We start from the raw sequence: 18,636 nt of genomic DNA on the forward strand, positions 1-18,636 counted from the left end.
TACCGTGTGTAGCCAGCAACCAGCGTGAGCGGCCAGCAGCCGCCGTGAGTGGCCGTCCAGAAGCTGGCGACTGATCTGCCTCACCCGGGAAGAGCGCAATGATGGTGCCAACTTGGGCCAGTGAAGCAACGTCCTCCACAACTAGACTGAAGAACAAAGGACAGCAACTTGTCTGTTCCCCTTCCCCCAATTCCCCAACGCTGTTCCCTTCCCCCAATTACCCAATAAAAATCTTAAAAAAAAAAAAATCTCCCCCGCTCTGTGGGCTGTCGTTTTGTTTTCTGGATGGTGCCCTCTGGAGCACAAGTTTTAATTTTAATGATGTCCAATTCACCTTTGTTTTCTTTTGGTGCCCGTGCTGTTGGTGCCATTTCTAAGGAACCAATGCCCAAGGCACATCACAGAGATGCATGTCTAGGCCCATAACCCTACTCCTTAGCAGGGGCTGTGCTGAGTGACCCCCTCCCAAAGAGAACGGTATGCAAAGAACGGAAGAAGGGAGTTGTGGAGAACCTGAAAAGATGACCTCAGCCAGGTGGTCAAAGTCAAAGTCAACTGTCGTAAGTCATGCTGAGTTGATAGTGTGGATACTTGAAAGGACAAAAAGGGCGCTTTACACCTGTGCTCCTCCCTCCTCAAATCCTGGAACCCCAGAAAATCTATCAGAAACAGATCAGACAAAGCCCAATTTAGGGACATCCCACAAAACACCTGACCAGTCCTCCAAACCATCAAGGTCATCGAAAACAAGGAAAGTCTGAGATGTAGCCCAGACCAGAGCAGGCTACGCAGTGACAACAGGTGGCATGCGGTCTCCTGGGAGAGACCAGGACATTAGGCGAAGACTAAGGAAATCATCCACTTCACATTAGGATGGTAATTATAAAAAAAAAAATAAAAAATTTGTTTCCCTTAAACAACTGAAAAGATTTCAATTCACTCATAAGAGTAAAATAAATCAGAATTACACAGAGGTTCACTTTTCGTCTATTAAAGTGGCAAGAATTTAAAAAGCCTGACATCACGTTCTGTGGGTGAAGCTACGAGCGCACGTGTGCCCACTGCTGGTCGGAAAGTGGAGTGGCTCCCCAGCGGCCGTGACAAGCGGGTCTGTTGACAGCGGCAGGCATGCTCACCTAGGAACGCACCCAGAGCCTCACTTCTGGGAATTCACCCTGAAGGAGTACCTTGAACAAGCCGAAAGTACGGTACGCACCCGGTTACTGATTACAGCACTGTTTGTAATTGCAAAATGCTGGAAACAACCTAAGTGCCATAAAAATAGTTGGACAGACCCAGGATAGCCACAGGAGGGAGGCTGGCAGCTGGAGAGGGAACAGTCTGTACAGCGAGACAGGCGCTCACAGGACACATCAGGGAGTAAACACGGCCAAGAGTAAACAAGTGTGTACAAAGTGCAGGGAAGGAGGGGATGAAAAGACAAGAGGCACAGAAAGAAGAGTAAATAAAATGATGTACAGAAGGAATAAGCCGGAAGCTAACAAGACGCTTCTCTTGAGTATGCGTGACCTTGACTTCTGAAACCACGATCATGTTTCAGACACTCAAAAAAAAAAAAAAAAAAAGGTAACATTAAAATCAACATGGAGAAAAATGACATAGAAAGAAATCAGCTTAAGATGAATAATATAACCACAGTGCCTGGTAGGATGCTAACCTGAGGCACTTCTGAGTGTCGTTTGGACCACGTGCTCTCAGACCCACAACAAAAGGCACGTGAACCAGTGCTTAACCCCAGGGAGCAGACTTTCACACATAATGGCGGGTCAGCAATTCTAAAACAAAGCCTGGGTACTCAAGGATCAAACAGTAAGTAAAATATTGAGGAAAATAGAAGCTGGTTTTCTCACTGTCCACAAGGGAGTGAGTGACATGGGCGAGGGGCAACCAGGGAGAGCAGGGCAGTCCATGGGACTACAGCTGCAGGTGAAAGCCCCCCATCCCGCACACCGGCAGTGCAGGAGGGCATGGCAGCGTCACCTCTCACTGCTAGAAATACGTAGAAGGTCTTCCGTAAGGCAGAGTCCCAACTGAGAGGTGGAGGCGTGGAGGATGCGAAGATTCACCATTTGTCAACATGGTAATCGTCCATTCAGGGAAGAACCAATGGGTGCCACAAACGACTTAAAAATTACAAATGAAAAAACAGTAGAAAAACCTGCAGTCACCACTTATCCAAGTGCTAAAGTCAGTATCACCAATAATGCGACAAACAAATGCTGAGCCTTGTGAAGTGATGAGCTGGGGACACAGCACTTCTGGGTATTCCTGCCCAAAATGTGTCATAAGCTGCACTGAATCATGAAGACACAGCAGACAGACCCAAGTCGCAGGACTTTTGACCTAACTCTTCAAAAATGTCCAAACCATGAAAGACGCCACCTGAGACCCCGTCCATATCGCAGCCCAGAGAGCTCAGCTCCCAGACCAACACGTTCCACCCGGCTGTTTCGGGCTCTAATGAGAACAGCTGGAAGGATCCTAACGTGGTCTGTCAACCAGACAAGAGAGCAGAATCGATGCTGATCTGCTAACTGGTCCCTGCATTGCGGTCACAGGAGGAGGTCCTTGCTGGCAGGAAACACTGAGACAGAGAGGAAAGGGGTCGCATCCGCACTGGCCCTGATGGCGGCAGAGCAAGATGGCCTGTCCGCAAGGGACGGGCGACGTTAGCCAGGGAGTCGGGGACAGGGGAGCCAGAGTTCTTGACTAGCAATCGACCTGTAAGTTTGACATTAGTTCAAAATAAAAGTCATAAAACAAAGAAATGAACATTTCCAAACAAGATACAAGACATGAAGCAACACAGATAAGATTTTCAAAAACTCAGAAATGAAGTGACAGAACTCAAATGAAACTAGAAGGAAAACAAAGAATATCCTAGAAGTGAGGATTAAATTAGTGGGGGCGCAGAGGCTGATATGTGCCACCAACGGTACGTAGAGAAACAGGAGGGCACGAACGTCCAATCGTGTGGCACATCTGAATCTATATGCCAATTACACCTCAATCAAAAAAAAAAAATAGAAGGTGAAGGTGGGAATTTTTAAGTCAAAGAAAAACAGATTAAAAAGAATTGGAGAGTGAAGCTTTGAACTCTGGTGGAAGAAATGCACAGCACGATTCCACAAAGAAACCCGAAGCACAGAACAGGTGCCAGAACGCTCCAGAGACCCGGTGCATGCTGAACGGGCATCACGGACCAGACAGTATCAATGCAGAGAAGTCAACACCAACACATGCGACAAGAAAACGATGGGGCTTTAATGAGAAAAACGATCCTAAAAGAACATGACTTTTAACTAAAACTCACTGGTACAACAGGCCTAAGAAACGAAGTGACCGTCCACCCAGACAGCCCACCTCCAGGTAATGTCTTGGAGGAGCGCGCCTCTTTCCCGAGACACCTGTGTCCGGTGCTGAGTGCAGCTCTGACTCGGACATTCCAGTCACAGGGAAACGCGTCAGCGGCGGCTGAGGGACCCGGGCCGACACCCAGTCAGGACGCTGCAAGGCCAAACCTATTTTCTACGAAATGATGATTCGCTATTTGTCCTTTTCTTTTGTTCTTTCGTGAGTACACAGTGCAATTTCCAGAGGCTGCACGGGGGAGGCTGCTTATGACCCCAAAGTGTCTACACCCTCATCCCCAGAGCCTGTGAGCGTGTCACCTCACTCAGCAAAAAGGACTTTGCAGGTGTGAGGCGCTAAGGACCTTGAGATGGGAGGGGGTCCTGGATCATCAGGCTGAGCCCTAAATGCAACCACAGGGTCATCTGAGGGAGGCAGGAGGTCAGAGTCAGAGGGGACGGGACAATGAGCAGAGGGTGCAGTGACGTGGGGTCCTCAGAAGCTGGGAAAGGCTGAAACGGGTTCTCCCGAGACCCCCGGATGGAGGTGGCCTTACTCCTGGGAACTGTAAGATAACAAGGCTGTGTTGCTTCAGCCTGAATCTGTGGTGACCTGTCACAGCAGCAAGCACTGGACCCAGCACGCGGTGATACATCAGGTCCAAAGCAGAAAGAATGAAATTCCAGTCTGTGATTAAGCCAAGTAGTAAAGAGATTTGCAAAACTGTAAAACAATGCCACTCTTCTAATTTTTAAAAATAATTATTTTTCAAGAAAATGTCATCTATTAGTATGTTATAGACGGGATTGTATCCTCCAAAAAGATTCGTTCACATCCTAATGCAACAGCTGTGAATGGGACCTTATCTGAAAACAGGGTCTCTGCACATGTGACCAAATAAAGACGGGTCACAGTGACAAAGGCGGGTCCCAATGCAGTGAGTGGAGTCCTTGTAAGAAGAGGAAATGTGGTCACAGACACAGAGGGGGACCATGAGAAGCAGAGGCTGGAGTGATGCAGCCACAAGCCAAGGACTGCCAGCAGCGGGCCCCCAGAGCCCTGAGAGGAGGTTTCTGTTATTTTAAACCTCTCAGTATTTGATTCTTTGTGACAGCAGCCCCGGGAAACTAATATAACTGTAACAGCTTGTTACTTAAATGAATAAGTAAATACATCTTTTACACTGTTTTAGTCTCCATTGTAACAGTAATTATCCACAGATGCAGCTCACACAGGCCAAGCTCAGCAAGTTTTAAGAATGTAAAGGGTCCTGAAGTGAAATGTTTGAGAACTTCCGTGTTAAATAAACAAATGCCACTTACAAGGGCTCCCTCTTTCAATGCAGATGTGTGAGTGGCTCAAAGGAGTCCCGGAGGCCAGCACAGGACTCACGAGGGGGGCAGACAGGGAGCCACTCGGGGGCCCCGCTCCCTCCGAAGGCTGCTCACGCTTGTGACCAAAGCAGGAATGAAGTCACCAAGACTGTCTACACCTGTGCCCCACAGCCCAAGGGAGGGCACAGCAGGACATCTGAAGACACACATCGCGCAACGCATGGAAGCCAAAACCAGCAGTGATGAACTGCTGGAAACCTCTCCTACGGCATGAGCACGTCTGGATTCCTCGTCAGCCCAACAAAGGCCAGGGAGACCGTGTGGACAACCAAGCGTGTCTACCAAACGTCCACACATACTGTGACTGCTGCTGCCTATGAGCAGACATGGACAATGCTGTTGGTTATGAGAAAATGTCTCCAGTTAATACATCTGTTTCCATCTTTACATACTAGAGGGAGAGTCCACACCGGCTGGGGGAGGATGGTAAGGTCTTCAGGAAACACTCGAATGGTTGGGCGGTACCCACCCCACCCAGTCTGTGAGGCCAAGAAGCCTCTTGAAGAAGCTGGCGTTGTCCCCTAGTGCCAAGTGATGGGCCCTGGGCCGGCTCAGCCTCCAGGCCCCGAGACCCTGTGTCACCACCTTCAGTTTCCTGCTGGAAGCTTACCTGAGCTGGAGTCGGCGCCAAATGCCAGGGAGGGTTCGCTCTGCTGGGCTGCCTTGGTCTGCTCCTCCAGGACCTGATCCACGGCGTCCAGTCCGGAAGCCACATCGTGGGGGGTCAAGTCAAAGGATGCCGACTCCTCGCACATCTTTTCCTGAGAGCCCACATACACCGTGTTATGGGGAAACAGGGGCTCCGGGAGGCCAGCGTGGAGAAAGTAAAGGCAGTGGAGAAACCCCGGCCCACCCCCGCGGCCTCTGCAGCCAGGACACAACTTGGTCCCAGGATGGCTACCACCGAGGCCAGTGCTTGAAAACCATTTTATTTCAGCGGCCAACATTTCCTAATTGGAAAATTTCCCATTCAAATCTAGACTCCTGGCTGTGGTCAAGGCCACATCCAGCCCACCAGGCCCCACCGTCCCTCATGGTGACAAATCGGGGCTGAGGGCGACCACCACCGACTCAGGACGCCCAGCTCTCGCAGGGCACAAACAGGGCCACCCGCAGCCTTCCTCCAGCACCCGGTCAAGGCTGGCCATGCCTGGAACCAGGGCCCCGACAGAAGCCACACGCACGGGTGGGACAGTGTGCGGGTGACAGGCAGGGCAGCGCCTTACCCAGGTTTGTTTGGCCCTGACAGGTGGGGCCACAGGGGCTGGGCAGAGGTCTGCAGGGAAGCGCGGGGGCCATCACTCACCAGGTTGTGAGCTTCGTCAAAGATCACGACCGTCCCCTTCAGGTCGATGCTGTGTGCCCGGCGACTCTGCAGCAAGGAGGAAGGAAGTCAGGGCTGGCACCGGGCGGGGAAGCCACTGCCCCTCACGGGGCCCTCGGAGGCACGCAGCAGGCAGGGAGGCTCAGGGAGGCCCACGCGGCCGGGGACACCGGAAAAGTCTCCTTCCTATCGACTGGCCACGGCCGCTGGGCACTGCCCACCCACCGAGCTGGACGCACTCACGCGGCACGAGGGCAGGCATGGGAGCACTCGCGCTACACAGCCAGACACAGGAGGGAGGCCAACCAGTACCGCCCGCCTGACACCCACTGGGGAGGTTTTGAAATCCCCAAATGTGAGGGAAGTGATCTGGGATGGGGTCTGGCATCCATCTCTTTTCATCAAGTTAATCTGAAGTTTAATTTTCACCAAATAAAGTGCCCATTTTAAGTGTGCAGTTGAGTCTGAAACGCGGGCACCGCGAAGCCATCGCCCGAGCGGGAGACGATGTCCCCACCGTGCAACCTCAGAGCGGCTTTCCATGAGCGGGTGGGGACCGCGGCGGCCTGCGCCCACCGTCCTAGCCACGGGCTCCCGTGCAATCGTGTTCCCCAGGGACCTGTGCCTGTGGCCGTTTCAAGGACATCGCCTGTTGATGGACAGGGGTCCCCTGCCTTTGGCAACTGGTAAAGCTCCGCCTTGGACGCGGCTTCCTTCCTGGGCATGACTCAGGGCAGGGTGCCACGTCTGCCCTCCTGTGCCCCACGTCCTTGCCGACACAACTTGGCTGAGGTCTTGTTAACTTCTACCGTGCCATCAGCTTGGCTTTTTGCATGTTTCCTGAGCTCTCTCACGCACAGCTGACTGGGCCGTCCCCTTTCACATGACGTGTCTGACCTCCAATGACCGGCTGGGTTGTTAATGTATTGAGAGAGCACTGGACACACAGCCCCTTCAAGGACAAATGTACCAGGGGCACCTACCCCTTTCTGTGACTTGCCTTCCAATTTTCTTCATTTTCCTAACTCTTTGAAAGCATCAAGGCCTCAAATTGTAGTGAAGTCCATCTCATCAGTTTTTTCTTTATGACGAGTGCCCTGTGTCTGAGCAAAGAAATCTCAGTCCCCAGCCCCTAGGTCCTCCCCAAGGAGTTGGAGCTTTGTAGCTTTCACACCTCAGTTCACACCATGGGAAAAACTTGAAGTGCTGGCTGAGATTCACTCTTTTCCAAACACACATCCGGCGATTCCAGCAGCATTTGGGGGGAGAAAACGTCACCTTTGCTTTCCCACTGAACTACGTGGGAAAGGCTGTCGAAGCCCAAGTGCCCCGTGTGGGCCTGCCGTCAGGAGTGTGGGTCGCCCACCCTGCCTGCTTTCACAAGACTGTCTTTGTCCTCCTCTGAGATCTTCTGAATTTCTGCGAGTTTCTGGAATCAGCTTGTCAGTTGTGACAGGACTGCCCTGGGGCAGGCCCAGGCCCAGGCAGCCAGGTTGAAAGCACAACAGGGCGGGTCACACAGCCGCTCGGCAGCCTACAGGCTGTGCCCGAGTCAGGTGCCTCAGTGGCCCCTGCGCCCCGTCCCTCGCCCCAGCCATACCCATGCCAGCACCATCTGGCCCCCACGCTCACTTCCCCTCGGCCCTTAGGTCCTATCGGCTGCTGTGCTGACTTTTGCTGTCCACCCCCCGACCAGAAGCAGAGCTCCACCCATGACCCTGGTGTTTCTCACTGCTGCCTCTCCACCCAGGACTGCACCCAGCACAGTGGCTGTCAACATGAGCCCCGGACAGGGGCACGCCCACAAGTTATCATCACAGAAGTACCAGGCGCTGAACCCGTGCAGTGACGCCCTACGTGAAAACAGGGGGCCACACAAAAATGTGTATGCATGAGTCCTGAAGGCCAAGCCTGAGGACCCTCCCTGAACTGCCTCAGGGTCCAACTAGAAAGACAGAAGCCAACCTGCCCGAATGGCCAGCCCTCGGCCCAGGCTGGTCACCGAGCCCTGACCAGTGAGAAAAGTGGTCCTCCCAGGCATGCCTGCTGTCCCGAGCGAGGGTCTCATCCCAGGCCCCAAACCAGCAAAAGCTCTGACAGTCCTTCGCAAGCCTAGGAACCCGCCAACACCAGTGGTCAGCTGCATGGGCTGAGGCCTCACCTTGGCGTCCAGCAGGTAGTTGTATGGCATGAAGATGATGTCAGCCTGCTGCTTCAGGTTCCGGGAAAGGTAGTACGGGCACAGCCTGGGGGTGGCACGGGAAAGATAGTCGGGCACGGCCTGGGGGTGGCACGGGAAAGGTAGTCGGGCATGGTCTGGGGGTGGCACGGGAAAGGTAGTCAGGCACAGCCTGGGGGTGGCACGGGAAAGGTAGTCGGGCACGGCCTGGGGTGGCACGGGAAAGGTAGTCGGGCACGGCCTGGGGTGGCACAGGAAAGTAGTCGGGCACGGCCTGGGGTGGCACGGGAAAGTAGTCGGGCACGGCCTGGGGTGGCACGGGAAAGGTAGTCGGGCACGGCCTGGGGTGGCACGGGAAAACACCATGAGCTGCACACGCGGGCCCAGCAGTGCTCCCATAGGCTGAGGCGGGGCCACCGCTCAGGACGTGCAGCAGCAACACTGGGCCGTGGCCCTGGGCAGGTGGGACACTGCATCCCTGACAGGCACTGCGTGGGAGGCTCAGACGCCCCCAGAGCCTGGGGCCAGCAGCACAGCCCACTGCACTGCTGTTCACACCACACGTGCTCCATCCTGTCAGTGGATTGCCTATTGAAAAACCCACAAAACGAAAAACCCCACCCCTGTTCCTGGATAGACCAGTGAGGTCATCAGAAACCAAACGTCTGCTCGTCACAGCGCAAAGCCCTGAGAGGAGGTGGCCAGGGGGCTGGCACAGCGGTCACCTGCGGGGGGCTGAGGGCGGGAAGGAGGGCGAACGCCCCTTCCTACGTTCTAGTCCTCAGAATCGCTCAGAGCTACTGAACAAGTGTTGGTTTCACGATTAAAAAAGGAAAACAGAGGAGGAAAGAAAAGCGTGCCTCCACTCACTGCGGGAGAACCGGGTGGAAGGACGTGGCCCAAGCGGCCTCGCCGGGAGGGGTCTTACTTGTGCTTGTTCCCACTCTTGACCAGATCCTCGATGTCCAGGATCGGGGTGGCCAGCTCCTGCTCCAGGCTCTTCTCTGGGGGTACGGGCAGGAGTAAACACACGCCCTCCTGCCCACTGAGTCTCCCAGACCCCAGGACGCCCAGGACAGAACGGCCCCTACACAGTGCACAGTGGGTGTGGCCACCGGGGACCCTCCCTTGGGGCAGGACTGGGGCACCCCAGTCACCTGGGCTCACCAGAATCCCTGCTCTATGGGCCTCAGGGTCCCCTTGGGAGGGCCCTGAACCTGAAGCGATCCTGAGGGAGCCCTGTTCTGTACCCCAGAAGGTGACCACCAGCCCGAGGCCAAGCACCAATAGGAGACAGGTGCTGATGCAGTCCCCCAGGGACCATGGGGACAGAGGAGAGGGAGAACCTTCAGCCTGTCACTGCTGCCCCAGACAGTCTCAAAGACACAGGTATCTCCCACAAGCCCTGTGCCATGCGTCCAGGCTGCAGTCTGACAGCAGGTCGCTTCCACACGCCCCACTTTCCCAATGAGAACAGGCCCACGTCTCCTTCTAAAGGAGAGCTGGATTCCACAGAGCACGGCAGGAATGCTGGGTGGCACTACCCAGCAGGGACGGCAGAGCTGAGGCACAGCCCCCCCAAGACCCAGCAGTCCCGGGGCGCCTTCCTCGGAGTGGCCCTAGGCAATAAGGGCCTCAGGAAGAAGCACAGGCCCTCAGCGGGCCGACAGGGTCTGCTGAGAGCTGCCGGAACCCAGCGACTCCAGGGCTCATGCCCTGGTGGGTGGGACCAGGGGGTCTCTGCTGACAAGCACCTCAGAGGGTCTCAGGGCAGCCACATGTGCAAACCGACCTGGGGCTCCCAACCCCGCTGTGGCAGGTACCAGGCCAAGCCCCAGAGTGCCCCCAGAGGCAGGAGAGGGAGAGGAGGAAGAGCATCCACTCAGCAGTGCCACAGCAACTGACCAGCCAATCCGTGCACTAGGCGGCCGTGAGGGGGATGGGAGCACGGCGGGCCCCCATGGCTGCCTGCCGGGCGGGCCCAGCTCTGTCTCTCCTCCCACACCAGCCTCCCTCTCCTCTCAGAGCCTCCTGGGTCTCTGTCCGCTTCTCTCTCCCCTCCGAGGGCTGGGCAGCTGCTGGAGACACCCACTCCCATCCCATGGGAGCGGGGCGGGGGGCGGGGGGGCAGGGGAGGCTGAGACACAGCAAGGATGCTCAGGTTTACAGTGAGCAGACCCCCCACACACCAAAAGCCCTGGCAGCAAACACCAGAGCAGAGCAGGTGGGTTGGGGCCTGGGGAGGTGACAGATGGAGGCTGCAGCCAGCAGGCTACCTGGGACAGCCTCCCCCGTTCAGCCACACAGGGCCTGGGACAGTGGGGATAAGGTCTGCAGCCCAGGGAGCCAGCATGGATGCAACAGTGTCTCTGCTGTGGGCTGAAAGCTCCCCTCAGCCCCACCTCCGCCTCCCCTGGCCTCCTGACCCGTCCCTGCTCAGGGACCCTCCAAGTGAAGTGAGGGACTGTGCAGATAAGGGACCTTGCCTGCGGGTGAGGGACCCTGCAGGTGAAGGGCAGTGTGGGTGAGGGATAGTGCAGGTGAGAGAAGGTGCAGGTGAGGGACCCTGCAGGTGGAGGCTAGACCAGCAGAGTGGGTGAGCTAACCCACAGCAGCTGTGGACAACAGACTGCAGCGGTTCCCAGGGTGCTGCTCAAAGGCTCTGGCACGTGGTGAGTGGGGCTCTGGCACCCCACCCTCTTTGTCAGGGATGTGGACAGGGAGGCAGCCACAGTGGGGCTGAGGGGACGACTCCATGGAGCATACGGGCGTGATGCTAGGGCCGTGCGAAGGCAGGGCTGAGGTGGGAGCGCTGTGAGCAGAGGGGGGACAAGGAGAAGAGGAAAGAATGCCTTCCGAGGACCCCAACACCCACAGGCCTGACGCACAGAGGAAGCAGAGGCAGGCAGGCAGTGGGCTCTGCCTGGGGTCAGGACCAGCTGCCACAGGCCACAGAAACCAGTGGCTGCCCTCGTCCAGAGTGGCTGCACATCAGGCAGGTGCACACTCTTCCCACGCACCCTTCACTGCTGTCCCAAAGGTCCTCGGTGCCACCAGACCAAAAAACAGAGCAAACAAGAAAGGGCAAGGAGCACGTTCCGGGATCCTGGGTCCTCACCAGAGGCCAAGCTGTGCAGGAGATGGGACCCTGCCCAGCCACACTCGCACCCGGTCACACCTGAGGTGGGCCTGAGCCCACCCTGTCTCTCCAAGGGGCAGGGTACAGGAACCCTTGTGCTGGGAGGTGGGGGACCCCCAGCTCGGGCCTCTGGGAGCACAGTGCTGTCCTGACCCTCTGCCAGCACAGGCCTGGCACACTGGGCATGCCAAACCCCAGGCTGGCACACTGGGCATGCCAAACCCCAGACAGATGGCAGCCTGCGGACCACCAACACCTGAGAATGCTTCAGGGCCCCTCAGTGTCAGCGTCTGAGTCCCAATCCTGAGGCAGGAAACTGAGGGGAGCTGACTGTCCACGCCACAGAGCCCCGCCTGCAGACAGGAAAGGGGGTGACCACACCCCAGAGGCCTCTGCTATAGATGTCTTGACAGACACAAGGGGCAGCCCTGCAAGGGAGATGCCGAGATTAAAGGGGGAGGGCCCCAATGCCAGCCCCTATACTCTGGGCCCCAGGAAAGTCGGCAAGAGAGAGGGGTCCCCTTCACAGGGCCACGGGCACCTGCGGTCACCCACAGCAGGCAGAGCCAGGGAGGCTGCTGTCCCCAGCCCTGTGCTCATCACTGTCACCCATCTCTGGATGAGGCTATTTACCACATAGCACCAAAGGCTACAGGACTAACTAGGACTAAGCCCGAGACTCAGAACCATATCCACGAGGTGACAGCGGTGCCTCACAGCAAAGGAACACACCCCAAAATCCGAGAAGGGAGAAGCGTGCAGGAGTCCGGGAGACCAGGCGCAAGCTTCCAGAACCCTCCCCAGCTAACTCCCCCAGAACGCTGCACCCCAGGAAGCTTGCCTGAGACCCGGCCTCCAGGCTTTCTCCTGGGGGCGTCACGTGGGCACCCCTCCCTGGCAGGCACCCAGTTCCAGACTCCCAGAGGGAAGCAGGTGCTCAGCACAAACCACATTGTTTGCAGGCAGTTTAGGCCCAGGGAGCCCCTCCTCCCTGGGGGTGGTGGGGACCCAAAATCCACGTTCCCAGGTGGGTGAGGCAGCCTCGCCAGTGGGCCTTCTGAGGTGGCACCCTCAGGCCCATTGTGCAAGCTCTCCAAGCGCCGCCCCACACAGGTCCCCAGTCAGAAAACATGTGGGCACCTGCATCCTCAGCTGAGCCCAATGCAGCCACACGAATCACAACAGTGACAGCCAACAGGCCGTGGGGCCACCAACTCAGCCCTCTCTCCCCCCGACCCTGCCGCATGCTGACCGGAGGTAGGAGCAGCTCCTGGGAGCCCCTCTTACCTTCGACATTGTTGTAGAAATGACAGGAGTGGCTTGCCACCTTCTTGCGGCACAGGTGGATCTGGGAGAGGAAGGATGGGGTCTCGGCTGGCGGGAAGGCCCGTGGGTCCGCCCCTGGCTGTGCTGCCTGACTGCAGCGCCTGTCCCCGGCCAGTTCCGCCCTGTTGGCTCCACTCCACTCCAACCAGCCCTGTGCCCGCTGTCCCCCAGGGAGCTCTGAGCCTGGCAGCACCACCCAGCAGAACCACAGGATGGGGCGGCCCAGAAGCCCACCTGCACGTGGTTACTCTCCTGCTTCTTCACCTCGGGGTGGATGCACAGCTGCTCCCGGGAGCCCAGCACGCACACCTTGGGCCTGGGGAGAGAGCCGTGCGGTCCACACAGTGCCGTCCAACAGCATGAACCATGTGGGGACACATGGGAGCACCGGGACACTCGGCTCACTCAGGCAGCCAGAGGGAGTGGCCCTAGCCAGAAAGTGCTCCAGGCTTAGGAGGGGCTTCCTCTGCGGCATGGCCCAGGGTGAACAAAGAGACAGGCAGGGGGACAGGGCAGATGGGAGGGGACTCGCAGGCATCTGGTGACCCTGCAGTTTCCAAGCTCCCTCACACGGGAGGCCAGGTGGAGCACCCCCACAGCCTGCAGGGAGCTCGGGGTGCGAAGCAAAGTCAGCATGTAAACTCCAGGACAGCCGGCCCTCACCATGGCAGCAAGCCCTCAACCACTGGTGGAGGCCACCCCCACACAACCGAGGCGGGGTGAGCGCTGTCTGACCCACCGGTAGGAGGTGTTCCGAAGCTCGCCGATGGCCTGCGTGAGCTGCGAGTGGGTCCTGGAGGCATAAATGACCTTTGGGATGTCCGTGTAGGAGGCTGGCCAGGCACAAGGAAGCAGAACAGGTCAGGGCCCCAGAGATAACGTCCTGTGTGCTGTTAACCCAGGGGCTCTCGGCTCACTCCGTCCTTCAGAGGGCAAAGCGTCCTATCCGACACTCATTCCCAGGAGTGGATTACGTGGATATCGGCAGTGTCCTAATTCGACCCTAGGGCTCAGACCCTGGCTTTACAGCCAGCTCTGCTCCAGGGCCCGCGCCATCCCTTCCGTACCTCCCAGGGAAGGCCAGGAGAGGCTGAAAGGAGCGTCACCTGTGGCATCTCCATCTGAAGCAGCATTCCCCCAGGACGATAAGGGGCGATGGAGGAAGAGCTCCCCTGGCACCCTCTCAGCGATCTTGTGGGCAGAGATGGCGTCGCGGAGGTGCTCCCGCCAGGCCAGCGTGGCGCACAGCAGGCACAGGGTCTTCCCTGTACCTGTGGGGCTCTCCAGAATGCCATTCACTTTCTGAATGGGGTGGGAACAGGGTCACAGGGAAGCAGGGTGAGGCACAGCAGGCCACAGCCCACCTGAGACAAGCCCACAGCTCTGCTCAGGCACAGCCCCACCTCCACTCTCAACCAGAAGCTGTGGGTGAATCCAGCCTTCATTAGCAAGCCATTTGCAGAACATTTTTTAGCCTAATATAAATAGTAAGATGAATAATTAGGTGCCAAGTCTCAAAACAGGAGATTGTTCTGCGGGCTGGCTCCAGGCTTTCACACTAGTGGAGGGAACTGATGGCCTACATAGCTCTACCAGGCGAGCCTGAGCAGGAAACCTGGGGAGACACGGAGGCAAAGCTGCACTCCCAGCCCCACAGGAGTGGGGTCCTCGCAGCAGGACCCCAGCTGCAGTCAGCCCTCGGGTTGGGGGCTTGAGCAGGATAAGGAGGCACCCTGAGAAACCCCACAGAGAGCAGCTGCACCTCTCCCACCCTGTTGTGCACCCAAGGTTTAAAGATCTTCCAGAATGAGGGCTGGGCACTGCTGTCCCTCCAGGTGAAATACTATCTCCAGGTCCATCAAGGGCCAGCTGCTCCTTGTCACTTGGCCTCAGCTAAACTGCCACCTCCTCAGAGAGGCCCCACAGGTGCTCCCAAGCCTGTATCACCTATGTCTTTTCTTCATAGCACTAATTACCACTGAGAATTATATTTTCTTGTTTCCTTATTGTTGCCCTTAACCCACCGAGAACATCGGCCCTATTTATGATGAAATCCCGTGTCCAGAAGGATACCTTTCACCCAGTAGGACCTGGTCAAAGTGAGTAGGGTGGTGGAAGTATGTCAGGCCCTTGCTGGAGCTCTGCCCACACTGACCCATCCCCCAGGTCCAAACCCCTCGGTCTGCAGCTTTACCTTCTGCAGACACTCCAGAACCTTGGTCATGTACTCCTCTTGGCATTGGTAAGGCTGGAAAGGGAAGTCCACCGTGACACCATTCAGAGTTATCTTGGGCATACTGGCCTGTTCTCGGGAGGGCACACAGGTTGGCTGAGATGCAGGCTGTACGGGTCTGAGGGACAAAACCCCCTTTGGACATCTCAGGGTCTCAGCCCCTCCAGGTAAGTGACGCCAGCCTGTGGCACTGGGACATGACACTTTTCTCCACAGGGACCCCTAGGGCACAGAAATGGGGACAACAAGACTGTAGCCAGCCTTTCTGGAGTGCCAGGCCACTTTCGCCCGTTGTCTCTGGCAACCCCTCCCATGGACATCCTATCACAAGGAGCTCGGAGGTGAAGAAGGCAGCCTCAGCCGGGCCTTGCTCTTCCACGCTACACAGCTCCGTCCCGCTCCCGGAGAGGCCGCCAGGCTAAGAGACAAAAAGAGCGGACGAGGCACAGTTCCCCACGCTCCACCTGCAGTGATAATTCACTTCCCTCCCCCAGAGCTGGAGAGGCCGGATTCTCGCAGCGTTCCTCCCCAGCCCGGGCCTGTCTGAGCCTCCTGTCCCTGCGTCTCCCAGCCCTCGGCTCCCCAGGCCCGGCGCTAACACCCGTCTCTCCCTGGGGGGCAACCAGGTGTAGCGACAGGTCACGTGCGCCTGCTCGGACCTGGGATGCGACTCCGGGTGGCCCCCAGCAAGTCACCCAACTTCTCTGGGCCTCAATTTCGCCTGGACTAACAGCACATTCACCTAAACACTGAACGCCCGCCCTTCCTGCAGGGCCGGCTCACATGGAAGCCACGGCCACAGGACCGGCTCAGCAGGGCGCGGCGCGTAGAGCCCACGAGCGCAGAAAAACTGTCGGCCCCAGAAAGCAGCGCGGCCGAGTCGCCGACGCGCGGGCCCGAGGGCGGCGCGAGGCCTGCCGGGAACTGTAGTTTCCGAAGCCGCCGCTCGAGTAAAGGCACTACCAGTTCCAGGGTCTCCGCGACTCACGGCCCGCTTGTCTCCACGGGGAGCTTTCCACGACCGGGGGTCCCCAGGAATTCACCCCAGTCCTGCCGAGGCGCCGCCAGCGCGTCCCCCGCCGTCATCCGGTTCAGATTTCGCGGGCTGAGGCGCGCATCCGTCACGGAACGCGCTGCACTTCTGCCCCCAGTTCCGGTCCGCGGCGCGGTGCTCCCAGCGGAAACCGTGTCCCGGCCGAGGGGTCCGCGCTGCGCGTGCGCTGGGTTCCAGGCCCCCTCCCTGCCCCTTTCTTTCCTGAGCCTGGGGACCGACACCTCCATCGCCCACGGGCAGGAAAGTAGGGTCCCTGCGGTCTCCTCCCTCGATGTCATTCATCCTCACCAGGTTCAACGTTCCACTACCCCTCCCTGGGCCAAGCCACCTCGGTTGCCTGGACAACCGCACAAGCCTTAGCCTTTTAATTGGCTTCCCTTCTTTTCTTCAAAACCCACAGCTCTATTTAAGACTCGAGTCTGAGCCGGATCACTCTCCTTAAAACCGCAAATGACCTTGCCATGACATGGCTCCTGAAAGCCTCACCAGCTCCTCTCTTTACTGTCCTCTGGATCCAGCTGCTTTTTCTGGTCAATGTACCCCCCTGGTCAGGGTGGGCCCCTCTCAATCCCCAGCACGTAGCACCAGCTGGCAGTCAACAGGGGGTCCCAGAAATCTGCACAGCTCTGTGGAGTCAGAGATATTTGCGTAGGCGACCACAGCATGTTCTAAAAGCACCAGGAAGAAGTTGATGCTGAAGTGATGGCCCAAAGCCAGGGGCCACGCTGATTTCAGAGCTTCTCATGGGCTCATTTAATGTCCAGATGTTTTCCCGCTGAGGGTGCATTTATGCCACGTGTGTGTGTCCATGCTGGTGTGTGAGACCATGCTTGGGGAAACACATGACAAGCTGGCATTCACCCCCACCCGCCTGTCCTGGTGAGGGGACTGTGGAGTGCCTATCTTAGACTCAGCAGGAGCACAGAGAAGATGAGGAGATCTGGCCACACACTCACTGAATTCTCCCTAGCCACAGGCTTCAGTACCATCTGTGCAGGCACTGACGTGTTTGTCCTTCCAACAACCTCTGTGATAAGTTCTTTTATTGTCCACAGTTTACAGGTGAGGGAATAAAGCACAGGGTGGGTGGTTAGTAGGCTGCTCAAAGCCAGCCGCTAGCAAGTCTCAGAGCCAGAAGTCACCCTCTTCAACTCCACCCCCCCCCATCTTCTGAGAGCAGCAGCGTTCATCCTCCCAGAAGACCAAGGAAAGGAAGGCCAGGATCCAGACACTTGGCAACCTTCTGGGCCAGAACTGGAGCTGAGGACCCCGAAACCCTGAGGCGTGAGCTGCCTGGTCACACATCACATGTAGGGACTACCCAGCCTCCTATAAATTATAACACATAAATGCCGTTGTACTGAACCTAGCCCTGAGAGATGACAGGGAAGGAAAGCTGAGGCTGGCCTTAGCAAGTCCCACTCAACAGGCACAGAGATCTTGACCAAGTCAACAATTTGAATTGAGCATCTGCTCTGGCAGGTTTGTGGGCCTCCCACAGTGGACCAGACGCCATGTGGACCACTGGACAGATGTTAGCCAGCCACACGCTCACCATGTGTGCACATCAAGATGTGATTATGTGTATGCCTGCTGGCCCTCCTCCCGGACAACTCTGACCCTTAGGTCTTCCCCTGTCTTTCACCTTTCTGAGCCCACCTCACTTTTCTGCAGGTTCCCAAGGTTTCCCAGAGTTTTATTCCTGGCCTTGGGATTTAATTTCTTGTGGAGTAAGCACTTCTCTCAGCCTTGGTGGCTCTGTCCTCAAGGTGGGAATGACACTTCATCCGTCTGACTTCCTATTCGTAAAGTGAGGAGAGGCGGTCACTGCAGGAGAGGGCCCACTGTCTCTGCTAGGCTCTCTCTTGTGGGAATCACCTAGAGCCCTGAGCCCACAGGAGGAGGAGAGGCAGAGCACCTGCCCACTCACTCACCAGTGTGTACATCTGCCCTCTGTCATCTGGGGATGTCATTGTCTCATCTGACCCTGAGAAATGGAAGCCCAGAGGGTTCAGAAACTCACTCTCAGTCACAAAGCAAGTGGCTGTCAGAGCTGGGTTTGGAATCCACCTCCGCCTTCAAAGCCCTTGTCCTGGGCCCATGGTCACCACGCCTAGTTTGCTTCTTCTCTGCCTCCGAATCTGCTCACCCCTCAGGATGCCTGTCGGAGGGCTTCCAGACCAGCCCCCACCCCACCGTCCAGGACCGCTTTCCCCTCAGCACAGACCTCGCCACACAGAAGGTGCCTCCCAACCTCCGGGAGCCTCAGTGAAGTGTTCTCCAACCCTCCCTTCGCGTTGAAGCCGTCCCCTCCTGCCGGGCCCACCCTGGGGAACGGGGGCTGTCTCCGTCATCGCTCCTAACCCTGCACAAAGCCGAGTTAGGGAGCGGCAGGTCCTGGCAGTGAGCGGTGGGAGGATGGGCATACCGTTGCAGCGTTCCGCCTGCGTCCATGCTGCTCTCTCTCCTCTGCCCTCCCCTCCCGTCACCCCTCTTCCTCTGACGCTGCAGCCCGTTACAGGCAGGCTCGCTCGCTCTCGCTCGCTCGCTCGCTCTCGCTCTCGCTCTCGCTCTCTCTCTCTCTCTCTCTCTCGCTCTCGCTCTCTCTCGCTCTC

At 57.3% G+C, this 18,636-nt stretch overlaps 1 protein-coding gene across 1 annotated transcript in view; it reads right to left on the reverse strand.

The window, feature by feature from the left end:
• The window catches only part of RTEL1 (regulator of telomere elongation helicase 1), a 30,123-nt gene extending 14,934 nt beyond the window's left edge, over positions 1 to 15,189 (reverse strand). The window contains 9 exon segments of the mRNA XM_019637165.1: positions 5,377 to 5,527; positions 6,073 to 6,138; positions 8,252 to 8,336; positions 9,198 to 9,273; positions 12,696 to 12,756; positions 12,969 to 13,050; positions 13,474 to 13,567; positions 13,841 to 14,036; positions 14,929 to 15,189. Coding sequence (XP_019492710.1) covers positions 5,377 to 5,527; positions 6,073 to 6,138; positions 8,252 to 8,336; positions 9,198 to 9,273; positions 12,696 to 12,756; positions 12,969 to 13,050; positions 13,474 to 13,567; positions 13,841 to 14,036; positions 14,929 to 15,030 — 913 coding nt within the window. The 5' untranslated portion in view covers positions 15,031 to 15,189.
• Positions 15,190 to 18,636: the final 3,447 nt, after the last annotated feature.

Source organism: Hipposideros armiger, unplaced genomic scaffold (genome assembly GCF_001890085.2).
Source record: "Hipposideros armiger isolate ML-2016 unplaced genomic scaffold, ASM189008v1 scaffold_32, whole genome shotgun sequence".
NCBI classification, from domain to species: domain Eukaryota; kingdom Metazoa; phylum Chordata; class Mammalia; order Chiroptera; family Hipposideridae; genus Hipposideros; species Hipposideros armiger.